The sequence below is a fragment of the Anas acuta genome, chromosome 13 (assembly GCF_963932015.1).
Source record: "Anas acuta chromosome 13, bAnaAcu1.1, whole genome shotgun sequence".
Lineage (NCBI taxonomy): Eukaryota > Metazoa > Chordata > Aves > Anseriformes > Anatidae > Anas > Anas acuta.
Window position 1 is genome coordinate 18,491,183 of NC_088991.1, and position 22,344 is coordinate 18,513,526.

General features: G+C 38.2%; 1 protein-coding gene and 1 long non-coding RNA gene across 5 annotated transcripts in view; one reads left to right on the forward strand and one right to left on the reverse strand.

The window, feature by feature from the left end:
- The window catches only part of LOC137863907 (uncharacterized), a 361,629-nt gene extending 345,984 nt beyond the window's left edge, over positions 1–15,645 (forward strand). For both annotated transcript variants that reach the window (XR_011101212.1, XR_011101213.1), the window contains 3 exons: positions 22–92; positions 13,509–13,621; positions 15,361–15,645. This is a non-coding gene — a long non-coding RNA (uncharacterized lncRNA). The remainder of the gene's footprint in view (positions 1–21; positions 93–13,508; positions 13,622–15,360) is intronic.
- Positions 7,805–22,344, reverse strand: part of DACH2 (dachshund family transcription factor 2) — a 285,031-nt gene continuing 270,491 nt past the window's right edge. For 2 of the 3 annotated variants that reach the window (XM_068697509.1, XM_068697512.1), the window contains 3 exons: positions 21,922–22,065; positions 18,815–18,880; positions 7,805–8,739 (listed from right to left, as the gene is read on the reverse strand). In XM_068697509.1, coding sequence (XP_068553610.1) covers positions 8,702–8,739; positions 18,815–18,880; positions 21,922–22,065 — 248 coding nt within the window. In that variant the 3' untranslated portion in view covers positions 7,805–8,701. The remainder of the gene's footprint in view (positions 8,740–18,814; positions 18,881–21,921; positions 22,066–22,344) is intronic. The other variant, XM_068697510.1, reaches the window with a different exon arrangement.

Below are 22,344 nucleotides of genomic sequence, written 5' to 3' on the forward strand. Positions count from 1 at the left end.
TTTTTTTTTATTATTACTCAGGAATTAGATGCTGACTATTCATCAAAAGTTTTTACAACAGGACCCTATCAGTGGACAGTAATGAGCTTGAGGTAATCTTGTTGTTATGCACACGTATACACTTATCCTCCCACAACTGGCAGAGGAAACAGGGGCGGAAGCAGGGGGATGCAGTAAAATGGGGACAGGAGTACGTGCAAAGTTTTTTTTTTTTTTTTTTAATCACATAACTAAGTTTATCAACAATCACTTTCCTTTTCTAATTTCAGCATCTAGCTGAAAATCAGCACAATAGAGCTGGCTACAGCTCTAGATAGAATAAACTGTGTGCATGAGGACTGAGTAAATATTTCTATATTTCTATTTTATAAGACTATAAGATAGACGTTAAGTGATAAATAATGCAAAAGCTGTTAAGTAAATATTAATCCATTATGCCATTTAAAAGATGACTTTTATAGAAATACAGCACACAAAGTAAATCCTTGTTAGCATGTCATTATTTGAGCAAGTCACAGGCAGTGAGGCTGTGAGATGGACCCTGGACATATACAACTAAAGATCTGCTCTCTCTGCCACGTAAGCATAACTCTCATTGACATTAATGGGCTGGGGATGTGTACATCAGGAAGGGATGTCATGTTCAAATTCCTAATAAAACTTAAGCCCAAAAGAGACAGAGCCCATTTGCAGCAGCTGATGTTATCTTCATTATCTTTCAATCTTTAATTTTCAAAATGCTTAAGCAGTTAGATCCCATCAGTAGTAACTGCTGGTCATTTCTCTGTTTCTAAATCATAGCTGTAAAACCTGACGTGTCGAGGTGCACTCCACTGAATCTGCTGTCTGTGGAAAACAGTGCTTCTCTGAGACTTCAGCAAACGATACCTCTTTTCCCCTCGCTACTTTTACTGGGTACCAGACATAAATAGCTGTTTGGGCCTGTTTCTCTCCCCCCACCTCACACTTCCATTTGTAAAAATTGGGTAGGTGGGCTGAGCAGAGCAAGGAACTGAAATCAGCATAAGTGGGCGCAGAAAGGGGCAGCTGTGATGAGCGTTAGGAGCTTTGACTTCTCTGTAGGTTTTGTAGGCCAAAAGACGCACACTGGTAAATATGGAAGAGCTTAATTCTGAGTGACAGTAAAGCTAGCAGCTGCTTTCTTCACCTTATCAATAGGTGCCAGTGAAAGGCCACTACAATTGATCTCAAAAATGTGGGCCCCGTGACAATCAAACACTTATAACCTTGAAAATCTTGCAATCTAGTGCTGAAGTAATTTTTTTTCCCAGGTTATGTTCCGCTGGATTATGTTACGATGTGTAATGTAAAGTAACGTGACAAGACTAGACATGGGTCATTCAGTCTGTCAGTAATTCAGAGCTCGGCAAATTCGCCCTCCCTCTTCACCAGTCCATGAACTTCACAGATACTTAACTTATTCATGCTACACTAGCTACCACATCATTTTAGCTGGAAAAGCCACTGTGATGTGCAAAATCCGAGAGGCTTTTCTTTTTGAGGTTGGGCTGGTACCAGATGAGCAAACAGTGTCATTTTCATTAAGCTATCACATCCTGTCAACACAACATTGGCAATTACATTTCAAATAATCGCATGGTTGACAAATGTATAGCATCATTTAGACTATCATCTTTTGAATGTGTTCATGATCTTTCTTTCTGGGCTTGATTTCCTGGGGTAGGGAAGGTTTTTTTATTCTTTTTAAAAACAGATCTCCTTTAATTTTTTATGCTTATACATGATATTGCTGACATTCCCCTCTTCCCTACCCCTCCCCCCCCCAACTATTTTAATAATTCTAGAACTGAGAAGCCCACCACATTCCAGAAGGTATTAAACTGATCCATCCCTTCTTTCTCATGTTTATTCTGAACAGAGTGTGTTTCTACCTATTCCCCAGAACAGTGTAAGAGAGATACCAAGGCCTTAGGGTTTCTTGGAGGTTTTATTTGAAGAAGCCACAAATAATTTCAGCTAAAATAGAACTTTCATTTGTTGAAAATTTCTGTTTATTTGCAAAACTATTAACTATCAAAAATATGCAATTTACTTACCAGCTCTGTTATAAATCAAGAGTCTTAGTCCTGCAGTGTTTCTCATCACTATAGCAGACTTCTCATTTTTCTGTGACTCCTTGCAATATTATGAGCATGGTCTGGTTTTGATTTGGTTTCAGAGCCAGTGTCTGTGAATTAAACACAACTGCTTTTCTTTTTTTTTTTTTTTTTCCCCAAGTTAATGTGAGCGGAACATAATAAATATTAGAAGAAATAAAGAATTACAATAAGGGTGTGAGGAATTCATTTGTTCCTTTGGAATGTAATCTCGTTATTAAACTACCAGGAAAAAGCTATGAAAGGAATCAGTGATTTTTCCACTGCTTTGCACATTGTAGAGTCATTTCAACATGCATAATATGGGTGTCAAATGCTAATAAATCAGCTGTCAAATGCTATCAAATACTTGAACAGGTGTAAATGATCACATAAAATGCAAAGTACTGATCTGACACCAAAAATCTCTGGTTACAGTTCCTGTCTTCATCGGTTCTATAGAACTATTAAACAAACAAACAAACAAAAAACAAACAAGAAAACAAACAAACAAAAAACCAACATCCAATCAGGACAATAAGTTGTTTAGCTAGGTTACTAGCTTTTTTTTTTTTTTTTGGTCTGTTTTCCTACTACTAGATTTTTTTTTCCCCATCTGACGCCAAGGGAGAGAATGCAACAATTTAAATGGCAATGCTTTGGACTGGTCTATTAAGAAAAACATTGTGTTTTGTAATACTAAGAATGATAAAACATTTTTTCCTGCCAAAACCTCTCTGTAAGTGCCCCAGCATCATCAACTGATGGCAGCACAGCTCTGGGAATAAACAGACTTCAACTAATGGCAGGAATCAACAGGGGAAACATGAAACAGGTATTTCCTCCTCATACACAGTGAAACAAGGTTAAAGTTTATTCTTTGTTTCTGTTTATTCTGTCTTCTCAACAAATTCATTATTTCACGAAAATAAAAAAAATAAAATAAAGATTTTTTCCTTTGTATTTGGCCACTTTGGGGGAGCGGGTGGCACATTCATTTTTGGCCTGTGTCCTTTCAGTCATAAGACAAAGATTTGAGGCCAAGGCGAGGTGCTGCAATGAGACCGGCGTGGGCTCTGCTGTCTGCCTGTGTGCAGCCCCCAATGCCGGGTGAGCAACGTGCTTTGGTCCCCAGCACTGCTCTGCCTCCAAAGGGCTTCTGCGTTCTGGTGCCATGCACACATGAGTGTGATACTGTAGTGTGTGTGCACATGTAACAATCAACACACTGTGTTTATGTGTGGCTGCATGCTCGGAGAGCACTCAGTACTCCAAGAGATTCTGCATTGCAATATTTATTATGAAAGAACTGTAATGCAGACTTCATTAGGAAGAAACCATGCATTCACCCAACAATTCAAAATGGCTAACTTCCACACATAGTCTTATTTCAGACCTTTATGAAAACTAACTATGTGTACATCAGTTAGGCTGACTGGAGGACAGAATAGGAAATTAGAGATTTGCCGGTTTTGTATAGCTCGAAATGAACTTACCATTTCTCTAGATGTTTTGTCTCCACCATCCCTCTGATCACACCAAGTTATTCCCAAATATTGGACATTTACTCTGTTATTGGGAACAGCAGGTATATGCATAGCCTTATCCAATCACGCTTGTTTTTTAACACTTCACATTTTACACACTGTTTCTTCATAGAGCTGGATTTGTCTTAGAGGTAAGATCTGCAATTAGCTGGGCAGGTACACTCGTCACAGAGAGCACACCAGCAAGCTGTGAAGTCCATTATAACTTTGAAACACCATGAAGAGCAATTATATTACAGGGACAGCAAAAACTTTTCCTTTTTCCACAGCTAACCCCTCTTGTAGACAGCCAAAGCAAAGAGCTGTTACATAGTGAAAGGGATCCACTACTCAGTGAATACACATTCCAGCGTAACTTTTGTGCAACTGATGCATGTATTTTCAAAGAAAGCCCCAATGCGTCTAAAAAGTTGAAGTACTATAAAAGATCCATGCCCCCCCCTTTTTTTTTTTGGTATTGGTTATCATAAGAGCATTTTAATATATAATTCTGTGTTCATCTTCATAATTTTGGATTATGTCAACAGTCACATAATGAAGATATAGTAGAATCTTACCATACTGCTAAATGGAATTCAAAATAATAGTACTTCTTTATTTTAAAAAATGATCTCCAATAAGATTTTTTTCCCTTCCTTAGATTGCCACACTCCAATTTTCATGCAAAAGATGATCTATTAAGCACAGTGTTAGCTGGCAAACAGAAGCAGAAGTGGATGATATAATAGAAAGGGAACAAGTCGCAGTGTTTGTGCTGTACTGACACAGAATTCATTCATTTCAGTTTATTTTTTGAGGTACGAGTGTAAAAGTATAGCAATTTGTAAGTCATCTATAGATTCAGAATTTTAAAAATACTTGTTTTTCCTCTCCTTTTGTCCAACTTCAAGCAGTCAAAGATGCCCTTATTTGCAGACAGAACTAAAGTCAATTCTTTTCTTAACGGTGATTTTTACAAGGCCCTAAACATTTGTGGTACACATAACAAATAATTACAGCACATGGCCTGGCTTTAAAAAAAAATTAATGGCAAAACACCCTGCAAATCCCTTTCCCTCTCCATGCATCCCCATGGCAGCAGGGGACAGGAGCACGGGCAGGATGCTGCGGTGCGGCGGCAGGAAGAAGCAGTGGGAGAGCAGCAGGAAGCCCGGGGGTCAGGAGTGCTGCCAGAGGTAACGGAGCCCCAGCCCAGGGCCAGCAGGACTTGGGTGCGCTCATGTGGAGCCCAGTGCCCAGACACACAGCAGCGGTTGTGGAGCTCGGCTGAGGCTATGAAGGAAATGTGTAACAATTTGGGTTAGCCCACATTTTGTCATGTTACCAGAAATATTTTGTAAATAAATATATTAATGGGCCACTTGTAGATAGCAATTACTTAAGCCAGCATTCAGCTTTTAATGCACTGCCATGCATTTATAACGGAGAGTGTTCTCGCTGTGTAGTACTATAGATCGAGATTTTAAATTGAGATTGGTCACTATTGATTCCGTTAGTTTATTATGATAGCAGTCCGCATTGCACAGGATTCATAAAATTGCTGGAATACATCGTCCATTAACTTGCCTGCATTTAGCCCAGATCACCTTGTGCCCAGCTACCACCGTCCTTGGCACGACGCCATCTCGGAGGCAATCCCCGACCAACAAGCTGCTTTGTAGGGAACCGCAGCAGCTGCGGATGCTGGGGGCAGCCCCCTGCCACCTGAGTGTCCCCCAGCCTGTGCCCCACAGCTTCACCTGCTCTGCCCACGGTGTGATGGCATGGGCACGGCCGAGGCCCAGGCTCCTTTCAGGCGTTTGCAGAGTCTCTCTTGGCAATGCCCCTTGGGCTGCTAGGTCAGGGGCTGTAGCCAGCAGGGGCTGCTCAGCTCACAGCGAGCAGGAGAGCGGTGAAGGCAGAATTTCTTCCTGCCCTGGGCTTGCTCTGCCCCTGGCTGGAGGACGTGGTTCCCCCAGAACAACCCCGCTCAGCTTGTTCCACTGCTTAAAAGACAGGATGAGAAAGGAGGGTGCTCACTGTAGCCAGATGTGAAATTAAGGCCATGAGGAATTTAAGCTTTGTGTTCCTGTGTTCGCTGTTCTGTATCACCATGCAGCAATGAGCACATGGGGTAAAGCAGTGTGCTGAAAACTGTACACTCTGGCCTGTACTGGACACAGAACCACACCAGACAGGGAACAGTTACTTTCCTGTTCTTTACAGCTTATATCTACATATAAAAGGCAATTAATTCTCCCCCTAATCTTGTTTTTGAGTAAACAACCCCATCTCATTCCACCTTTTAATGACAAGAGAGACCTGGAAAATAGGACATGAATGCAATTTCCTCCTTGCATCCCTTTATGTGCTCAGTTGCAATGCCTGGAAACAGACGAAGTATACACTGAGGCATTTTACACTGCATGAAAGACAAGAAGACACGTGCTGTGTCGGTCCTGTTCCCCAGACCTCTGCGTGTCCAGTGCAAAGGATGTTACAGAGCTGCAGCCTACGAGGGCCTGGTGTGTCCTGAGCAGCTCCTCAGCTGCACGCGGCCTCACAGCAGCAACCACAGCCCAGGCAGGCTGCACCAGGCCAAACACCGACGTGGAAGTCCTGGGGTCGGTGCAATGGCCCTGTCAGCTAGGGCCCTGTGCAGGAGGATGTCACTGGTATTACCAAGGAGGTGATAGGAAGTAATGTGAAAGAAAGAAAATTTGCCATCTCCACTTTTTTAATGTAAAAAAACCTCAGAGGCTTGGTTTGTCAATATTTACCAGGGGCTACCTAATAAGGACTTAACAAAAGATTCAGTCTCTGAAGTTTATCAGTTCCCTAAATCTCATTTGCCAGTACTTTGACATTTAAAACTATTCTGGGAAGGGCAAATTAGAAATCAATGAAATCATCAACCCGGCATCAATGCAGCTTTAAGAAATGTAGATCAGCCACTCAAGGAAAAAAAAATGCTAAAATTGCTTTTATGGAGACCAAAGAAAAACGCAAAAAATGCTAACAGTTCAAAGACTGAAATATTTAATTACTTTAAATCTTTCTAAAAAATGCAAGATAGCGGGAACTTGTCAAAGAGCTATCTTCAAAATCTGCAATTCCTTAGAGCAATACAAGTGTTCATTCAGTCCATCCATCAGAAACATTGCAGTATCCCAAGGACTGTTTTAAGTCCTTTTTAAAAAAAATAAGATATAGAAATAGGGTCTGTCTATAGAAATAGTCCTGATGGAGTAGAAACTAAAATTAATAAGTAATCACAGAATTTAATTTCAGGTGCTGCAACACACTCACTCATGAGCTTTTATTAAGAGTGTGGCAGCACTCACAGTTCACAGCACTGTCTTCATGTCATTCAATTTTTGGTCATTTAATCACTGGTAGTGTCATTAATGCAGTTATTAGAATGCTTGCAATACAACTAACATGGAATAAACCATGTTTGTACATTGTAAGATGTGGTAAACTATTCTGATAATTAGTTTGATTAGTTTGATCACCTGTAAACTGGAGACCAGCATGTTTTCTTTAACTAATACCTAGGTTAAGCTAAAAGGTTTCTTTTAGGAAGGAAAAAACAGATGATTTTCTTTCTGTTGTATTATTACATAATGATTTGAAATTACACTTTTAAAGTTAGGTAAAGTCTGTTAAAACAAGACATATAGAAAAAAATAGTGATAGAAATAGAACTTTGACCAGTATACACATGTATAGTAGCATGCATATTTATAGGAAATACATTCCCCATAGATCTATTTAAAGGTGTTTGTTTTGCTTTAATTGATAGTGATTTAATTCAGGGTAAGTGCATATAAATTTAAGCATGCACATATAAACTTGAGTTTATAAGCACTGTGCCTTTGACCCATGAATGTAGAGAGTGACCAGGTGATTACTTAATTCCACTTGACTCAAACCAACTTTCAGTCACCTATTTTGTGAAAGGAATCATAGAATGTTTCAGTTAATTGCAAAGTTTGGAATTTGCAACATAAAATAATTAGGAAAATGTTTGATACCAACCCACCCTCTTTATTAAGTAATTTCTTCAAGTATTTTTAATAGTGCAAAATATTGTTTTGCATTAGTACAATAACTATGGGAATTCACAGTCAAAAAAAAAATCTTAAAAGATTTCCAAAGTCAAACAAAAAAATTTTAATACTGTATTTTTAGCAAGAACATTTTTAACAAAGAATGTGTACTTTAACTTAATATGGTACAACAGAGAAACCATACTTAAAAGTTTCCATTATCTAACACTCTACTGCATATTCATTTTTTCATCTTAAAAGACCAAAAGCCAAGCTGAACTGAGCATAAAAAAGCATCAATTATAATCCTTGTATTACGTCAGCTATTAGGGTTTAGCTCACACTTTTGAATTGGTCATCTAATGAAAGGACAATTTTTACATCATTCTTTTAAAAAATGTACACACATTTCTTTTTAAAACGTAATATATATCGAGTATCTGCTTCAGTAAACAAAGCTTAATTTATAAACACAATCGAAACAGCTCCATGTTGAACAGTTTCAGTGATAAACTGGACTTGTATGATGTACAGCCAGTGAGGACCTTCGTGGCTTAAAATCATTGTGCCATTGCTATACAGTAATAGCTACCTCCTTAGGAAAAAAAAAAACAAAACCAAAACCAAAATAACAAAAAAGAGTTCCTTTTGGGGGGAGGGGAACGGAGCGGGGGGGGGGGGGGGGGGGGGGGGGGGAAATAATTCCTGTATGTGCTTAAAAATACTAAAACTCCTTTCTATCTCCGGGGACCTAAAAATGATCTGTTGCAACAGGCTTGGTTTGGTATGGTAAGCTTGTAAAAAGTCTCAATATTTCTTAATGACAATACGGCAGTTTTCGATGCAGCAACAGTAAATTGCTTGAAATTGTCCTTCAAGTTTCATGCTACAAATCCTGTTCTTCACACAGTACTGAAGGCATCAAAGGTTGGAAGGGACGTTTTTCATGAACTATATAGTCTTCAAATAGTGATCATTATACATTTTTCAACAATAGGTGTTTCCTTCAGTACATAATAGTAGGTTTGATGTATGTTCTGTTTTCTGGAGAGAAAAAAAATGAAGAAGAAGAAAAAAGGTCAATTACAGAGTTACACATTTTAGAATTATTTGAAACTTGAGTGAGTTTCCTTTATTTGTTTGTAGAGGGCTTTTGTTTGTTTTGTTTTGTTTTTCTCAAGGCAAATCATCAAATCTACAAGTGATATAAACTGAGTTTACGACAACATTTAGCATTGGAAAAACAGGCACCTGCTGACAAAGCCTTGCAAAGCCCTTGGTAAGTGAGGTTTGTGTTACGCGAGCAAACGAGCCTGTCTCAGTGCACTGGTACTTCGGTCCCGATGGCACAGGTACAGGCACTCAGCTGGGCTAAACTTACAATAGTTTCTTGCACCAATAAATATTTCCAGGGTTGTGTGACAGTAGTTTTCCAAGAACTGATGTCATCCTTATCCCTGCTTTGTGCGTGGCTCAGTACCTGCCCCCAGTGCCTCCGGGCCCCGAACCACTCACTTCCAACCGTGCCAGCCAGCCAGCAGTTGCTGAGCAGAGGCTGCAGATATTTTGATTTGCATTTCCCTCCTTTGTGACATTTGTTTTTGAACTGAGGGCAGCCTGTGCTGTATCACACGCCTCCGTAAGACAGAGGAACATGGCATCAGCTTTACAGCACGCCATCATTCCATGCGCAACCCCTTCTAGAGAACTGTGCATTAAAATAAAACTGCACCGTGTTAAAAAATGAAATGGAATATCTGCTTTTTGGAAAACTGTTCTTTCATTCAGAAACCTACGCATTTCTTTTTAAATTATTTTTCTTTATTTAGGGAAATAAATAGAAAGCCACTTACTTCCTTTATCAAAATATTCCTAGTTACACTACCCATCAAATGTGATTTTTCACATTAAGCAACTCTACGCTCAGAGAAAAAATAAATATTAAATTGCCCACAGAAACTAAAGCTAACAAGAATCCATATTCTTGTTCATTATACAATGAATCACGAATTCACCCAGCTAAACCCACAAGTGCTGATTTTGAAGATGATAGCAAAATGATAATATTGAGAAGCATTTTGTATAATGTTGACATCTATCCCATTACTGTTTTACATATGCCAATACTGAACACTCATAAGGAAAGAACAAGTATTGACCTGCTAACTGACACTGATCCTTGGAGCAATCTCAAAGTTTGCCACATTTCAATTTCAAAATGCATTTCAGCTATAATATGAGTGATTTATCATTTAGCAGTAGCTGTCAAAGTAACCTCCTAGATAAAACAAAAACATCTGGAACCATAAACAGAGGAGAGCAGTAGCTGAATTTTAATCCAAATCCGACATGTTCACTTCATTAGGAACAGGAAACAGCTAATTAGTAATTGAATGTTTCATGGTTTTAAGGAGGCTCAGGCTCTCCAAACAGAGATGATTTAATATGTATTTTGGATGTAAACAAGAATAAAGATCGGAAGAGCCAGGGACAGAAGATATCCGAAGGAATGTTTGGGAGCCTGGGAACCTCCAAAGAAGTGACTAAAATTAGTTTCAGACCTTTGGCTGATTAAAATTATTGTCTTAAGATTTATTGTTGCAAATATTAAAGCCTGGGGAGGGGGGTAAGCAGAAATACAAATACCGAACACTGTTGTGTTTTTGTTTTGATTTGTATTTCTACTTCTGGTTATTAGGACGTTGCACACAATTTTTTCCCATAGCAGGCTATAGGTGATCTAGCCTACAGTAATGCTGTACTTATAAAATATAAGGTAGCCCCTGGCAAAATCTGCAGGTCAACATATTTGCCCTCAAAAAGTCATAGAAATACTCTATTGGCAATCCAAAGGCTGAAATTCTGCTGAGTGTGCTTTCCTGTGAGTCACTAACACACCAGTTCTGCATGCTGCACAGAAGCAGCCAAAGCATTGCATTACAGGCCCTGAGCATCTTATGCATGCAAGTCTATGCTCTTTGAGGGTCTGGGCTCAGGAGCCAGATGCGCAAAAGTGCCTTTTTGCCCAGTTACCTATAGTGGGTGGGATCTACAGGCATGCTTAGTGAAGAACTCTGTGTAATACCAACAGACATCAGCGGAAATTAGGTACATAACTCACTATTCAAGTGTTCACTAGGCATCAGCTGCTTTTTCTACTACTGTGTTTGATGCTTGATGTTCGTACAGGCAAGACAGTGATAGAGACCACGTATGTGTGCACATTTATGTTCCTTTTGGTGACAAGGACTCTCTGCAAAGATGAGGGGAGGGGTTCACATGTACATTCAAAGTAAGAGTGGATTTATTGGAAGTGGAATCAGTAAGGGAGGATAGGATGAAATTTCCTCTTTTCCTTCCTACAAACTTTTTATATATGATATTTACATATTATATTTTATATTGTAATATATAAAACATTATATATTATAATATTTATATTTAATTTTATAATAAAAAACAAGTTTCACAACCATTAAATAATCTTTCATCTAAGGGAGCACACTCACAATTGTTAAAAAGCCCTACATCTTTAGCCACTTGAAATGATACATAAAATGATAGGATTTAAAACATAACTCTTTGTGATTCTATTTCCCAATACTTTACAAATACTTTGAGTATTTAATCTCTGCCAAATACATTATATTTGGAGACTGAAATTAATATAGATTCAGCCAGTTCTTCTCAAACATTTACAGGGAGGGGAAGATGTGAAGCAGCTGATACAATGCTCAGCTGGATGGCTGGGTCGACAAAACCACCTGTTGGTTATTGGTCTTTATACACTTAAATAGTTACAGTTCATCAGGTGCAATTAGCTTATATATAGTCCGTATAGTTCAGTTAGCTTGAGGAACCCCCCAATGCAGCAGTTTTGTTTACTGCTGCCTGGCCCAGCCCCTTGTTTCTCTCTTGCATGCACACACACACACCTCCCTTACTGCCCCAAGTGATGGGAAGTCCTCCTGCCTTGGCTGCTTCTGTCATCTCACTTGTATTTGCTGATGAAGATGAAGTTACGGCAAGAGATTTGAGTTTGTAAAGAAGCTATGGAGTATTTGGAGTAACATCATTTACCCGGCTTATGATACCAAACCTGAAGCTTAAAAACTAGCTAAAACCAAAGTTAAATGTTTTCTAATATATATATTGTTTTTTAATATTTTTTATTTTAAAACTTATTCCTCAAACTAAGGTAAGGAGTGGTCATTGAGGTTACTGTGGGCCAATGGACTGACTACTTAAACTCTGAAACAAGTTTCAATTTTTCATTCCTACTCCCTTTATTTCTTAAGGAAAGTTCAATCTGTAACAACTGTAAGAGAGAAGGCAAATGTCAGTTGTCAAGCCACACAGATACTAGCAATTAGTAAGCAGAAAGTACATAGTTAAATATTTCCCTTTTTATAAGGCTCTCAATTGTTTGCCAGAAATCAAAATACATTTTTGTTGCTGTGCAGTAAACTTAACTCTGTAGCAGTAACATCATGCAGTAACCACCAACGAGGAATTAAAGTATTAGGAACACCCGTGCTACCACTTATACATGAATGACAATGTGGTATTGTCAAATTCATCTTTTTGAGGAATATTCACTATCTCCACATTGTAGCTGACTGCATGCTACATACCATTTTATAGCATTTTACTGTATTATATAGCAAAGATTTGAATAAATCTGTGTGCAATAAATGTATTCTTTTATTAGGTTTATCCCTTAATCAAATATTCATTTATGTGAGCTTCATTCTATTAAAAAATGAAATTATACAAAGGTGAGCAAAAGTGTAGATTTACAGTAGTTTAAAGCCTAATCTCATTCTCTAGGGGTAATATTGACAATATAAAAACTGTATAAATGATATTCCCTAACACTAAAATATGCTTATGAGCCCCCTGTGCATGTTATACTGCTTTACAGCCTACAGTGAAATGCATGACTGGCTTAATAAGCAAGACATTTAGAAAGGATTTTTTTTCCCCTTCACAATGTATAACACGAGTAAAGAGCTCACAATCTCCCAGTACGCCAGAGCCTGTGTTAATAATTGTAATTCCCCTCTGGATGAGGTTGTCTTCCCTGAGTTGTTAGTCCAGAGTGTACATGCATCTCTTGCACTTTCTTCTAGTAACAGTATCAACATTTGTCTCTTTCTGTGAAGGTTTTAATGTCTGTATAACAGGACAAATTCAAAGCAATAATTATCGTCTCCCTATTTATTCACATCTTTCTTTTCATCTCTTCTTTTCTCAGATTTTTTTCCCCTTGCTCTCAGGACAATCTTCATTCATCTTTGAATTTTCTGAATGCTTGTAAGGCTTTGTTTGTGTTATCTTTAAGTTAGTAATTCAGCTGCATTTCCATAAAAGTACTTCAAAACAAAATTTCCATGTGTACCCTCACAACTTGCATAAAGAAATGTGTCCTGGTAGTGTTGGTGTGGACAGTCAGGCCAGGAAGGGGAGCAGTAATGTAGCCTGCTTGCTGTGATCAAACAACACAGCTAAAATTTGGGATTGTTCAGATAATTTTAGCATTCTGTAAATTGGAAGGAAAAGTCATCGGATGAAGGAAATTCATGATCTGCTCCATAATGAGAGAACAAGGATAAATGTGTCGTATCAGTAATTATAAATTATTCATGCTACTTAAGAAACAAAACCCGGCACTATGTGTTGCTGAGAATATGGGTTGCAGAGATGAAATAATAATCTCAAAATCCCACTTTGCCAATTTAGACCAAGAAGGAGTGAGGAGAGCTGCTAAAATAAAGGTTAGGTGGAACTGGGATGTGGTTGTGTTTCTGCAGATGCAGACAGTAGAGCAGCAGGAGGGAAGAAGGCAGCCACGTGCCAGAACCCCGTGCTTCCAGAAGCTTTGCACAACTCTCCTCAAGGGGCTGAACCAGTCTTTGATGATACTGTAAGTATATTGGACACAAGCTGATCTCTCTACCCTTCCTAGGCTATCTAAATGGGGTCACCATTTTGGTTAGATTAGAGCCAGGCTAAGCTTTGGATGCAGCAAAATAAAGATAATATAATATTGTAACAATAAATATAACAAAGATGGGGCTGTTTAGTTTGAATCAGTCTGTTATTTTCTAAAAAAATAAAAAATGTATCAGAGAACACAGTTTACATTAGGCTCTACTGTTGATGAAATCCCTCAAAAAAGCCTTTCCCAAAACCTCTTAGCAAAGAGTGTTGACTAGCTTGGAAAGAGACTGTATCCAGGCCCTTGATAGTGGGATAAGGACCACAGCAGTTAGAAAAAACATGGAAATGGATTCTTTCACTACATCCCCTTCCTTCCCCCAAACAAAAAAGAAGACAAGGCCTGCAGCTGGTTCTCATGTTTTTGGGCTTGTCATTCAGGAGAGTAACAACAGTGAGTGAAAATGACTTCTTTGCTAGCTGTGCTAGTTCTCCAGCAACACCTTTCCATTTATCTGTAAATCCTTTCCAAACTGAGCAGTGAAAGAGGAAAAACAGCACACTGTAAGCAGGGCATGGTTACAGGGCAGGACGCAGAGAAGAACATGAATGAGTGCTTCTGCAAGCAGCAGTACGAATGAAGCTCCGTTCTCTCTATTAATCTCTCACTCTTTCGGATTGCCCCGTTGCCACAGACGTGCTCTCTGCTGTCCTACGTGGAGCTGGTGGGCTGCTGCCCGCTGGGAGCACTGCCAGGCCTAGGCCTGGGCGGCCAGCGCTGCGCCGTTACACGCTCACAGAGGTGTGCCATTTGGTTTTCCACCTCACTTACTTTGTGCTTAGGACTATTGACTTAACTCTGTCAAGTATTTCCACATCTATGTTAAAAGACCTAAAAACTTGTACAGAAAATAGGAACTGTAATGAGTAACAATAGCCAAGGACAAGAGTACGTTCACTGAATACTAACTATGCAGATGCTGGATTGCCATTGTCAGCTTGAGTAGGAAGGGAGTTAACATAGTGGTTCCTGCTGAGGAAATACTGACACTGAATTATTGAATAAATGTTTGAGCCCTTTGTAAGAATAGAAAGGTATGGACCTTCACACTCAAGAGTCTCCTGGGGGAACCTTTTCTCACCTTTTGTTTTCAGTAAATCACAAAATCTCGTCCTTCTCCATCTTCTGTGAGGTTACAGAGACAGAGATTCAGAAAAATATTCTGTACCAAAAGCACAAATAACACCGAGATCAAGATCAATGACACCATTATTTTTGAAGCCCTGCATTTGAACACCAGAAGGAGAGCTATGTAGTCAGTGAGTACTGTAATCATATGAGCTGCCTTTTGGTTAGCAGCTAATGAGACAGCTTTCACGAGTGCATTGCCATATCATAGATACAAGAGTCTACTTCGTTGCACATTAATTATTTCAGGAGGTGTGGGTAGGTCAGAAGATCTTTTTCTAGAAACACTGCAAAATGGCACAGCACAAGACAGATACTAGAGGCTTACTAGGTCAGAGCGCACAGAGTAGGGCTTGCATTAGAGACAGAGAATGGTTTGGATAGGAGGACAAAGAAAAGACCTGAGACTCAAATGAAGAGAAAGGTGAAGGACTTGCTCATAAGGAAGATATCAGGCCTCTTTAGAGTTTCTAATCACGGGGTTCTGGTCTGTTCTCATGTTAAACTCTAAGTGCTTGAACATTTTTTTTTTTCAGTGAAAGGAAGACCAGGACAATAGCACTGTAATTTCTGTGACGTTGAATTTATCTCCTGCAATTGAAGACTACTCTGAAATTCCCTAGCATGGTTGGTTTCAGAGGATTGCAGCATCTGGAGGTATAATTTGATAGAATAACAAAGAAATTAAACCTCTTAAAAAACAGTACACTTCCCTTCCCCCCTCCTTTTTATTGTAGGCTGGATTTAAAAATAAGCTGGTTATATCAGAATATTGAAAAAATATAGCCTGTTTTTCTAAATAAAATAAAAAAAAATACGTCCCAAATGTCAACAGTCCTTCATCTTTGGCAAACAGATAAAAATAAGAAGTTATTCATGGTTACTGACAGTTTCTGTGCTAAATCTCTGCCAGGTTATCTCACAAACAAAAGCAGCAGCAGCCCCATTTGACTCTCCCATTGCATGTACAGTGAACTACACTACCTTTGAAACAAGTTTTCACCTCAGGAAAGTCTGTGTGCCTATGCTGTTGCCTCGTTCTTGAAATTTAGAGTCTTTTATTTTTTGTGAATTGTTATCACCAAGTATTATGGTAGCATCTATTTTTTAAAATTTTAAGATAACATTGCTTTGCTGATTGTTCCAATATCCCCTAACAATGAAATATAGTAATACAAAAGTTAACTAAGGTATAAACATGCAAAAGGAGAAGTCTCCCTGCGATCATAAAATGATGTTATTTTCTGTTCAGCAGTTCATGTTACTGCTGTTCATGCTAATTAATTAAAGGAGCTGTTGCTGTAATGTGCAAACAGGGAATCTGAGAAACTGAGAGGGCTTTTAGGTCTCGGAGTGAAGTTAAGTCAATCTGGGCGCGGGCAATCAAATGTAATGAAATCACTTGTCAGTGCTAAGCTTGCAAAAACTGTGAAGTTTGACTAGGGAGTAAAAGGATTATAATTAGATTTCCAATAGGATAATAACTAAATGGCAGAAAGCAGTAAAGAGAAAATATTACTTTGTTAGCTAATGGTGCTGCTGTTCAGTTTTAGTTTTTATCAGCACACTTGTAGTTGTGCTAATTTAATTTGCTTTTATCAGCAAAAATGCACTACTCGAATGGTACTTGAATGTCATTTGCAAAAATCATTGATCTGAAGGTGCACTTAATGACACCCAGTATGTTTATTTTATGTGAAACGGAGATTGGTTGATAAAATGGCTGATGTACTATCTTGCCCAAGAGTGAGTTATGGAAGCAAGACCAGAAGGGTATCTGTGTGCATGCATCACCCTCTCCTGTACCACTCAGCTGTGCAGGGGGCTTCGTAACTACAGGAACTGTTACTTATCTGTTTTCTCAGCTAAAAAACTTCTCTCAGGCTAAGCTATCCTGGACTAGAAAATCAGGTATAGAGAGGATGGAAGTATTAGCTGTAAAGTTCAAAAAAGTTTTAGTCTTGTCAATACAAAATTTCAATTCAATTAATATACAAAGCATAGAGAAAATGACTCTACTAAATGGAAGAGATTTATAATGCATATCAGAATCCCAGTAAATGAACAGCTTGTGTTAATAAAATCATTTTAAGAAATGAGCATAAAATATGATATGACTTAATCACTGTGAAAGATGGCTGTGCCGTATTTTTGCAATTTTCCTTTAAGCCATCTTAAGGAGATACTGGCAGTGAAACTAATTGAATTTCAAAGGAAAAGCACTGTGTGAATGATAGATTTCTGTCCAGCAGAGCTATTGACAACAGAAAAAGAAAGGTCTGCATTGATGCTAAAGCTTTTTTCTGTGCACAAGAGAGAGATTTTGGATGCTTGGAAACAGTGTTGTATTAGGGACACGTGTTTTGACCTTTCCTGCTCCTAGGGCCCAAAAAACAAAAGGCAGAAAATGAAGGGGGCAAAGGAGGGAGTGTGCTCAAATTGTTAGCGCACAGTGTTAGAGTGGCTGACAAGTTTTAGAAATTGTAATCAAAGGAAAATAGAATAAAAAGATACTACAGTATCAGCAGAAATAAAAAAGGAGGAGATGGTTCTACAGAATAGAAACACTTTGTAACCTAAATATGCTCTATAGAGAGTTCTTCAGAAATCTTTTTGATCAGCTCAGAGTGCTTAGTGAAAGAACTGGATAAACTCATCACACATTTACATATGAACAGGATTACCACACTGAAATTGTCAGAGAAGCCAATGTGTGCTGTCATTCATTATTGTGGTGAAGACAAGAATTGACATATTCTGCTTTCACAGAGCGGTACCAAATTCAGCGATACTGAACATAACCAGTGAATATCCAGGTCTCCCTTGGTTCAGGCTTTTAACCTGAAGAAAAACTTTGTGACCCAAAGCCTTTTAGAATTAAAGAATGACATAGTTGGGATGAGATTTAAAAAAAAAAATCTGAAATAAAAATCATAGAATCACAGGGCATTCCTGCATATCAGTAGTTTAAGAAAGTTCTTCTAATAAGTAAATGGCTATTGGAATTTGTGCATCATTCACCCCAGTTGTTTACACTCATTTTTGATGGAAAGACAGATTTGAGCTAACTGTAACTTTTTTTCTTCAATTAAATACGGAAATTAACTTCCTTTTTTTCCACTAGATTCTGCCCAGATGCACCTTTGACTCACACAATGTCATTGGAAGAGCACTGAGCGCTTATCTCAGCAGATATCATAAGCAGAATTATAAACGGTACGAATAATCTGCTTGTCAAATTTAAATACACATCCCAAGTGCTTATCCAATATTTTGACTATTTCTGGCAGTAACAAATTTCAAACTGCAATATTTAGTACACAACTCCAATCATACACACACACACATATAGATGTATTATATATGCATATATATGCATATATAAAAATGAAGTTGTAATTCTCTTTGTAATGCGTAGCATGTGAACCAAAAATCACAAAGAGACAGTAAAAATATTTGAAAGCTTTTCTATATAGATGACAGATGGACAACAGATGTGTACCAGAGGTATGCAAAGTCTAGCCTTTAACAGTTGAGAAATGGTAGAAGAAACATAAGAAACATAAGTTTCTATAGAAGATAGAAACGTAAGTTTCTATCTCTAACTGTACTGGTTCTGGCAATACCTAAGACAGAATTCTCTAGAACTCAGATGTTCTTGTAATTCTCTTTGGTATGTGCACATCTATTTAAATGCATATTTAAGATTTCTTTAAAGACCTGTGGAACTTTTGTCTTGCTAGATTTGCCTTCCTTGTGATGATTTCCATCACGTGCAGTTTATGCATTTTTTGAAAACACCTGTGATCTTGATAGGAAAGCAAGGATCAGAGGTAAAATATTTTAAAAAGATAAATCCTATGTAAAATCAGTTTTGGACTAAGCCCACATCCCTGATAGCTAAATATGAGCATTTCCCACACCTCTATTTAAACAAATATAATTTGTTTAATCTTTAAAAGTAATGATGGGAGGAGGTACATACTGCACCTTGCATTGCTGCACTGTCGTGTTGGGTTCCGTTGTGTTCTATTTCCATATCTGGGATTCCAGCATCTGAAAGATGTGACACCAAAGATTAATGCATTCCCCTTTGTCCTTCTCTCATGCATCTTTAGAAAAATATTTATAGCAAACTAGGGTGATCACCAAGTTGCACGGCCTTGCATAAAACATTTGGTCTTCATAGAATTTTCAGTAGCAAATCGTTTTCAAAATGTGCAAACATTGAATTATTTTTAATGTGCTTCACATTTGTCTGATGATCAGATAATAATCAACACATGATAATCTGTCTGTAAAATTCTCTTGGAGAATGAGGGCATCTGACATATGAAAAATAAAAGTGGAAATTAAACTGTGATAATATTAAACAAAATTGGCTTTCCCAGGCATATACCTGCAAAGTAGAGAATTAAAGAGTACAGCCTGTACCGGTCAGCATGTGTGTGCATATGTGTATGTGTTTGTGTGAGCTTATATTATAGATAGGGAATGTTGCAATATTTCATTTAAAAGACTTAGCTCGGGATATTGTAAGGATGTTCCATCACCCAAAGCAAAATTACGTGTGGTTTTTGTGTAACATTTCCAGATTTCTGAGAAGAGCCTTCCAAAATGGACTGTGCTGTTTTTTACAAGTTGAGAAAGAGTGTCATAATGACATGCAGTTTTGAACTATTTAATTTTGTACTGATAATACCTCTGTATGCACAGTCCTTTGGGGTGGGGCTGAGGGCTCAAACACCCCAGGGTGTTATGATAACAGATGCCATTATCCACCTTGTGCCAACAAGGATTAGCGTGAAGGGTATGTGATTTGAATCCATGGTACCTCGAATCCTGGAGAAACATCTGCTTCCCTTATAAATACAGCACTTAGAAAATTACAGCAGGGAAAAAAATAAATAAATAAAAGGGAGACGTGTGTATAGTTTTAAAGTTTTTCTGTGTAGAAGCCTGTTCTTGACATTCTCAAGTAGAGAATAACTGTACTGCTGCCTTCTCAGGTCACTCTAGTTGGACTTGTCAGTGCCTATCACAAAGATGACATTTTGCTGGTCACTGTGCAGCCTGACTGAACTCTTGTGTCAAAGCAGGGCAACTGATTAAAGTACACGTAAGAGTATTATAAGTAGTATGACTAGTATATCTAGTCATATATGTTTATATGAAATATGTGATACGTGTATATGTAGCCCTATAAATATTTGCAAGCAAATAAGTAATACTTCCACGTATGTATTTTTTTTCTTACAAAATCACAGGTGACTTATTGCATAGGGTTCCCCTTACTCAGGTTCTTTTTTTGCAAGGAAGGTTCAGGGCACTGGACTATATATCTCAAAAGGTTCTCTCTTTTCAAACCTTTTAGAGAATAATTCGTATATACGTAAAATGACAAAGTCATCTGTAACTAATAACAGCATCTGTTAAATGAGACAGACCGTCAGAGTTAAATTAAAAATATTCAGAATAGCCCTTCACATTTTGTTGCCATAAAATTGTACCTGCAATTAAATTGTGGATTAAGATGCTAATGAGCTACCTGATTTGCATGTGCAATCAGATTAGCATGTAAATATCAGCTTCTTGCAGACACTAACATATATATGACTACCTGAGTGTGCCTGCAAATCAAAATGTTAGCAGCCAGGCCCACAATAGCAGATGTAAAGATCTGTTAATCACATTGCTGGCGTGTTGGTACCCTTTAATTTGTGGCTTCCAGAACTGCTGAGTACTCCTAACTGTAGTGCGATCGGCAGGTGCTTACCAGCGATGACAGAGTGTGGGTGAATGACCTTACTGGATAGGAGTATTTTAGTTTTCATCTGACATTCACCACAGGGTGCCGGCTATGCCTGTGGGATCTGATCTGGGCTTTTTTTCTGATCCAGTAGGGGTGGTAGAAAAGGTCTCTGCTGGCTATGTCTGCTCACTCTCCCTTGAGAGACTGCCCCTTATCATGGCACAACTACATGGTGTATATCCATGCCTGAATCACCACCGTTCACTGTCAGTACATCAGAAAAACCAGCCAGTTGCTGGTTACAGTGATATGCTGGACTATAAAACCCAGCAGATGAGAATGCCTCTGAAACATGTTGCTCTCATAGTTAAAGAGTTTATATCTCTTATGTGCTGCAGATAAATCACAACTCACGGTCCATTGCAGAGTGTTGCAATGGCAGTTCACGTAGACAGGCTTGCCCTAGCTTTAAAGAACAGCTTGGGTGCCCCTCACAACGAAGAACAAAGGACAGGTTAAACTGATTATTTTCACTCAGCAGTTCTGGCAGTTTTCAGAGTCTGCTTATGTTATTATGGCTCAGTTGCTAGCAGTAGCCGAAGTAGGCAGCACAAAGTTAACATGAAGACTACATGACACACAAAATCAGCAGAGACTGAATGAAACACTGATTCATGAGCCTCTACAGAGACTTCAGGATAAGCACGCACAGACTAAACCTTTGCTGCAGAACCTGAAATTACTTAAAACTCAGGTAGGCTCATTCTCATAGATTCAAACCAACATTGTACAATTTGATCAGAACCACATTTAAACAGGAGAAGTGAATCCTCCCACTACCTGGAACATAATCACCCTGTTTATCAAATTAACTGATTTGATTTTGTTTTTTCAGACTTTATTTGGGAAGTATTCAAAAACCTAGTCAGCTCATAAAGCTGATACATATTTAACAAACTTAATAGATCCTGAGGCTAAGGAAACTTCAGCCAAACAGCTTTTAAAATGAAGCTCAGCAGTTCTAAAATTGAATCTGCTGGGACAGAAGAGTTCAGAGAACCTTATAGGAACCAAATTTCACATTGTCTTAGCTGGCACTGTAACAGATTTCTCTGGTAATATATTCAGCATTTCTTGTCATGCCTGTGTAAACTGCTCTGTTTCTCTAGTTGCAGACTTTTTTTTAATTCATGACCCAAAACACATGGTCCGAAATAGATTTTTAATTATTTCAGGAAATGATTGTGTATTTTATTCTGGAATTTGCTTTACGCAGCATCTTACTACTTTTCACTTAATTAAGCATAATTTTAAGTTAACTGTGAAAGGCCAACTAAGACATTACCATTTAACATCCTGAGACCGTCACCTGATGTGGCCTGTTTAAGCGCCTGTTCCACTTGTTCTCTTCTCTTTGATTCAAATTCCAAAGCTTCCTGCAATTTTCTCTTTGCCTTTTTTTCTTTCTTCAAGCGTTTCTGAATTGTTGCTGAAATGCAAATATATTGTAAGAATGGCTGTTAAAGCACAATTAATATATAATGGAAAAGTGATGGCACTAGAAAAGGTAGGCAAAACTAACAGACTAAAAAGGATTTGACATCAATCATGAATGCCATGCTTAAGTTACAGTCTATTTCAGAGTCTGCTAGTGTATACACTCTGGCAAAGGAAAGAAATATTCCGAAATATTGTTAAAACTATAGGTAAATTTACCCTTGCAATATTTTGCAATCCATTTTATTTGTTTGCTTCTCCTGTATATTAG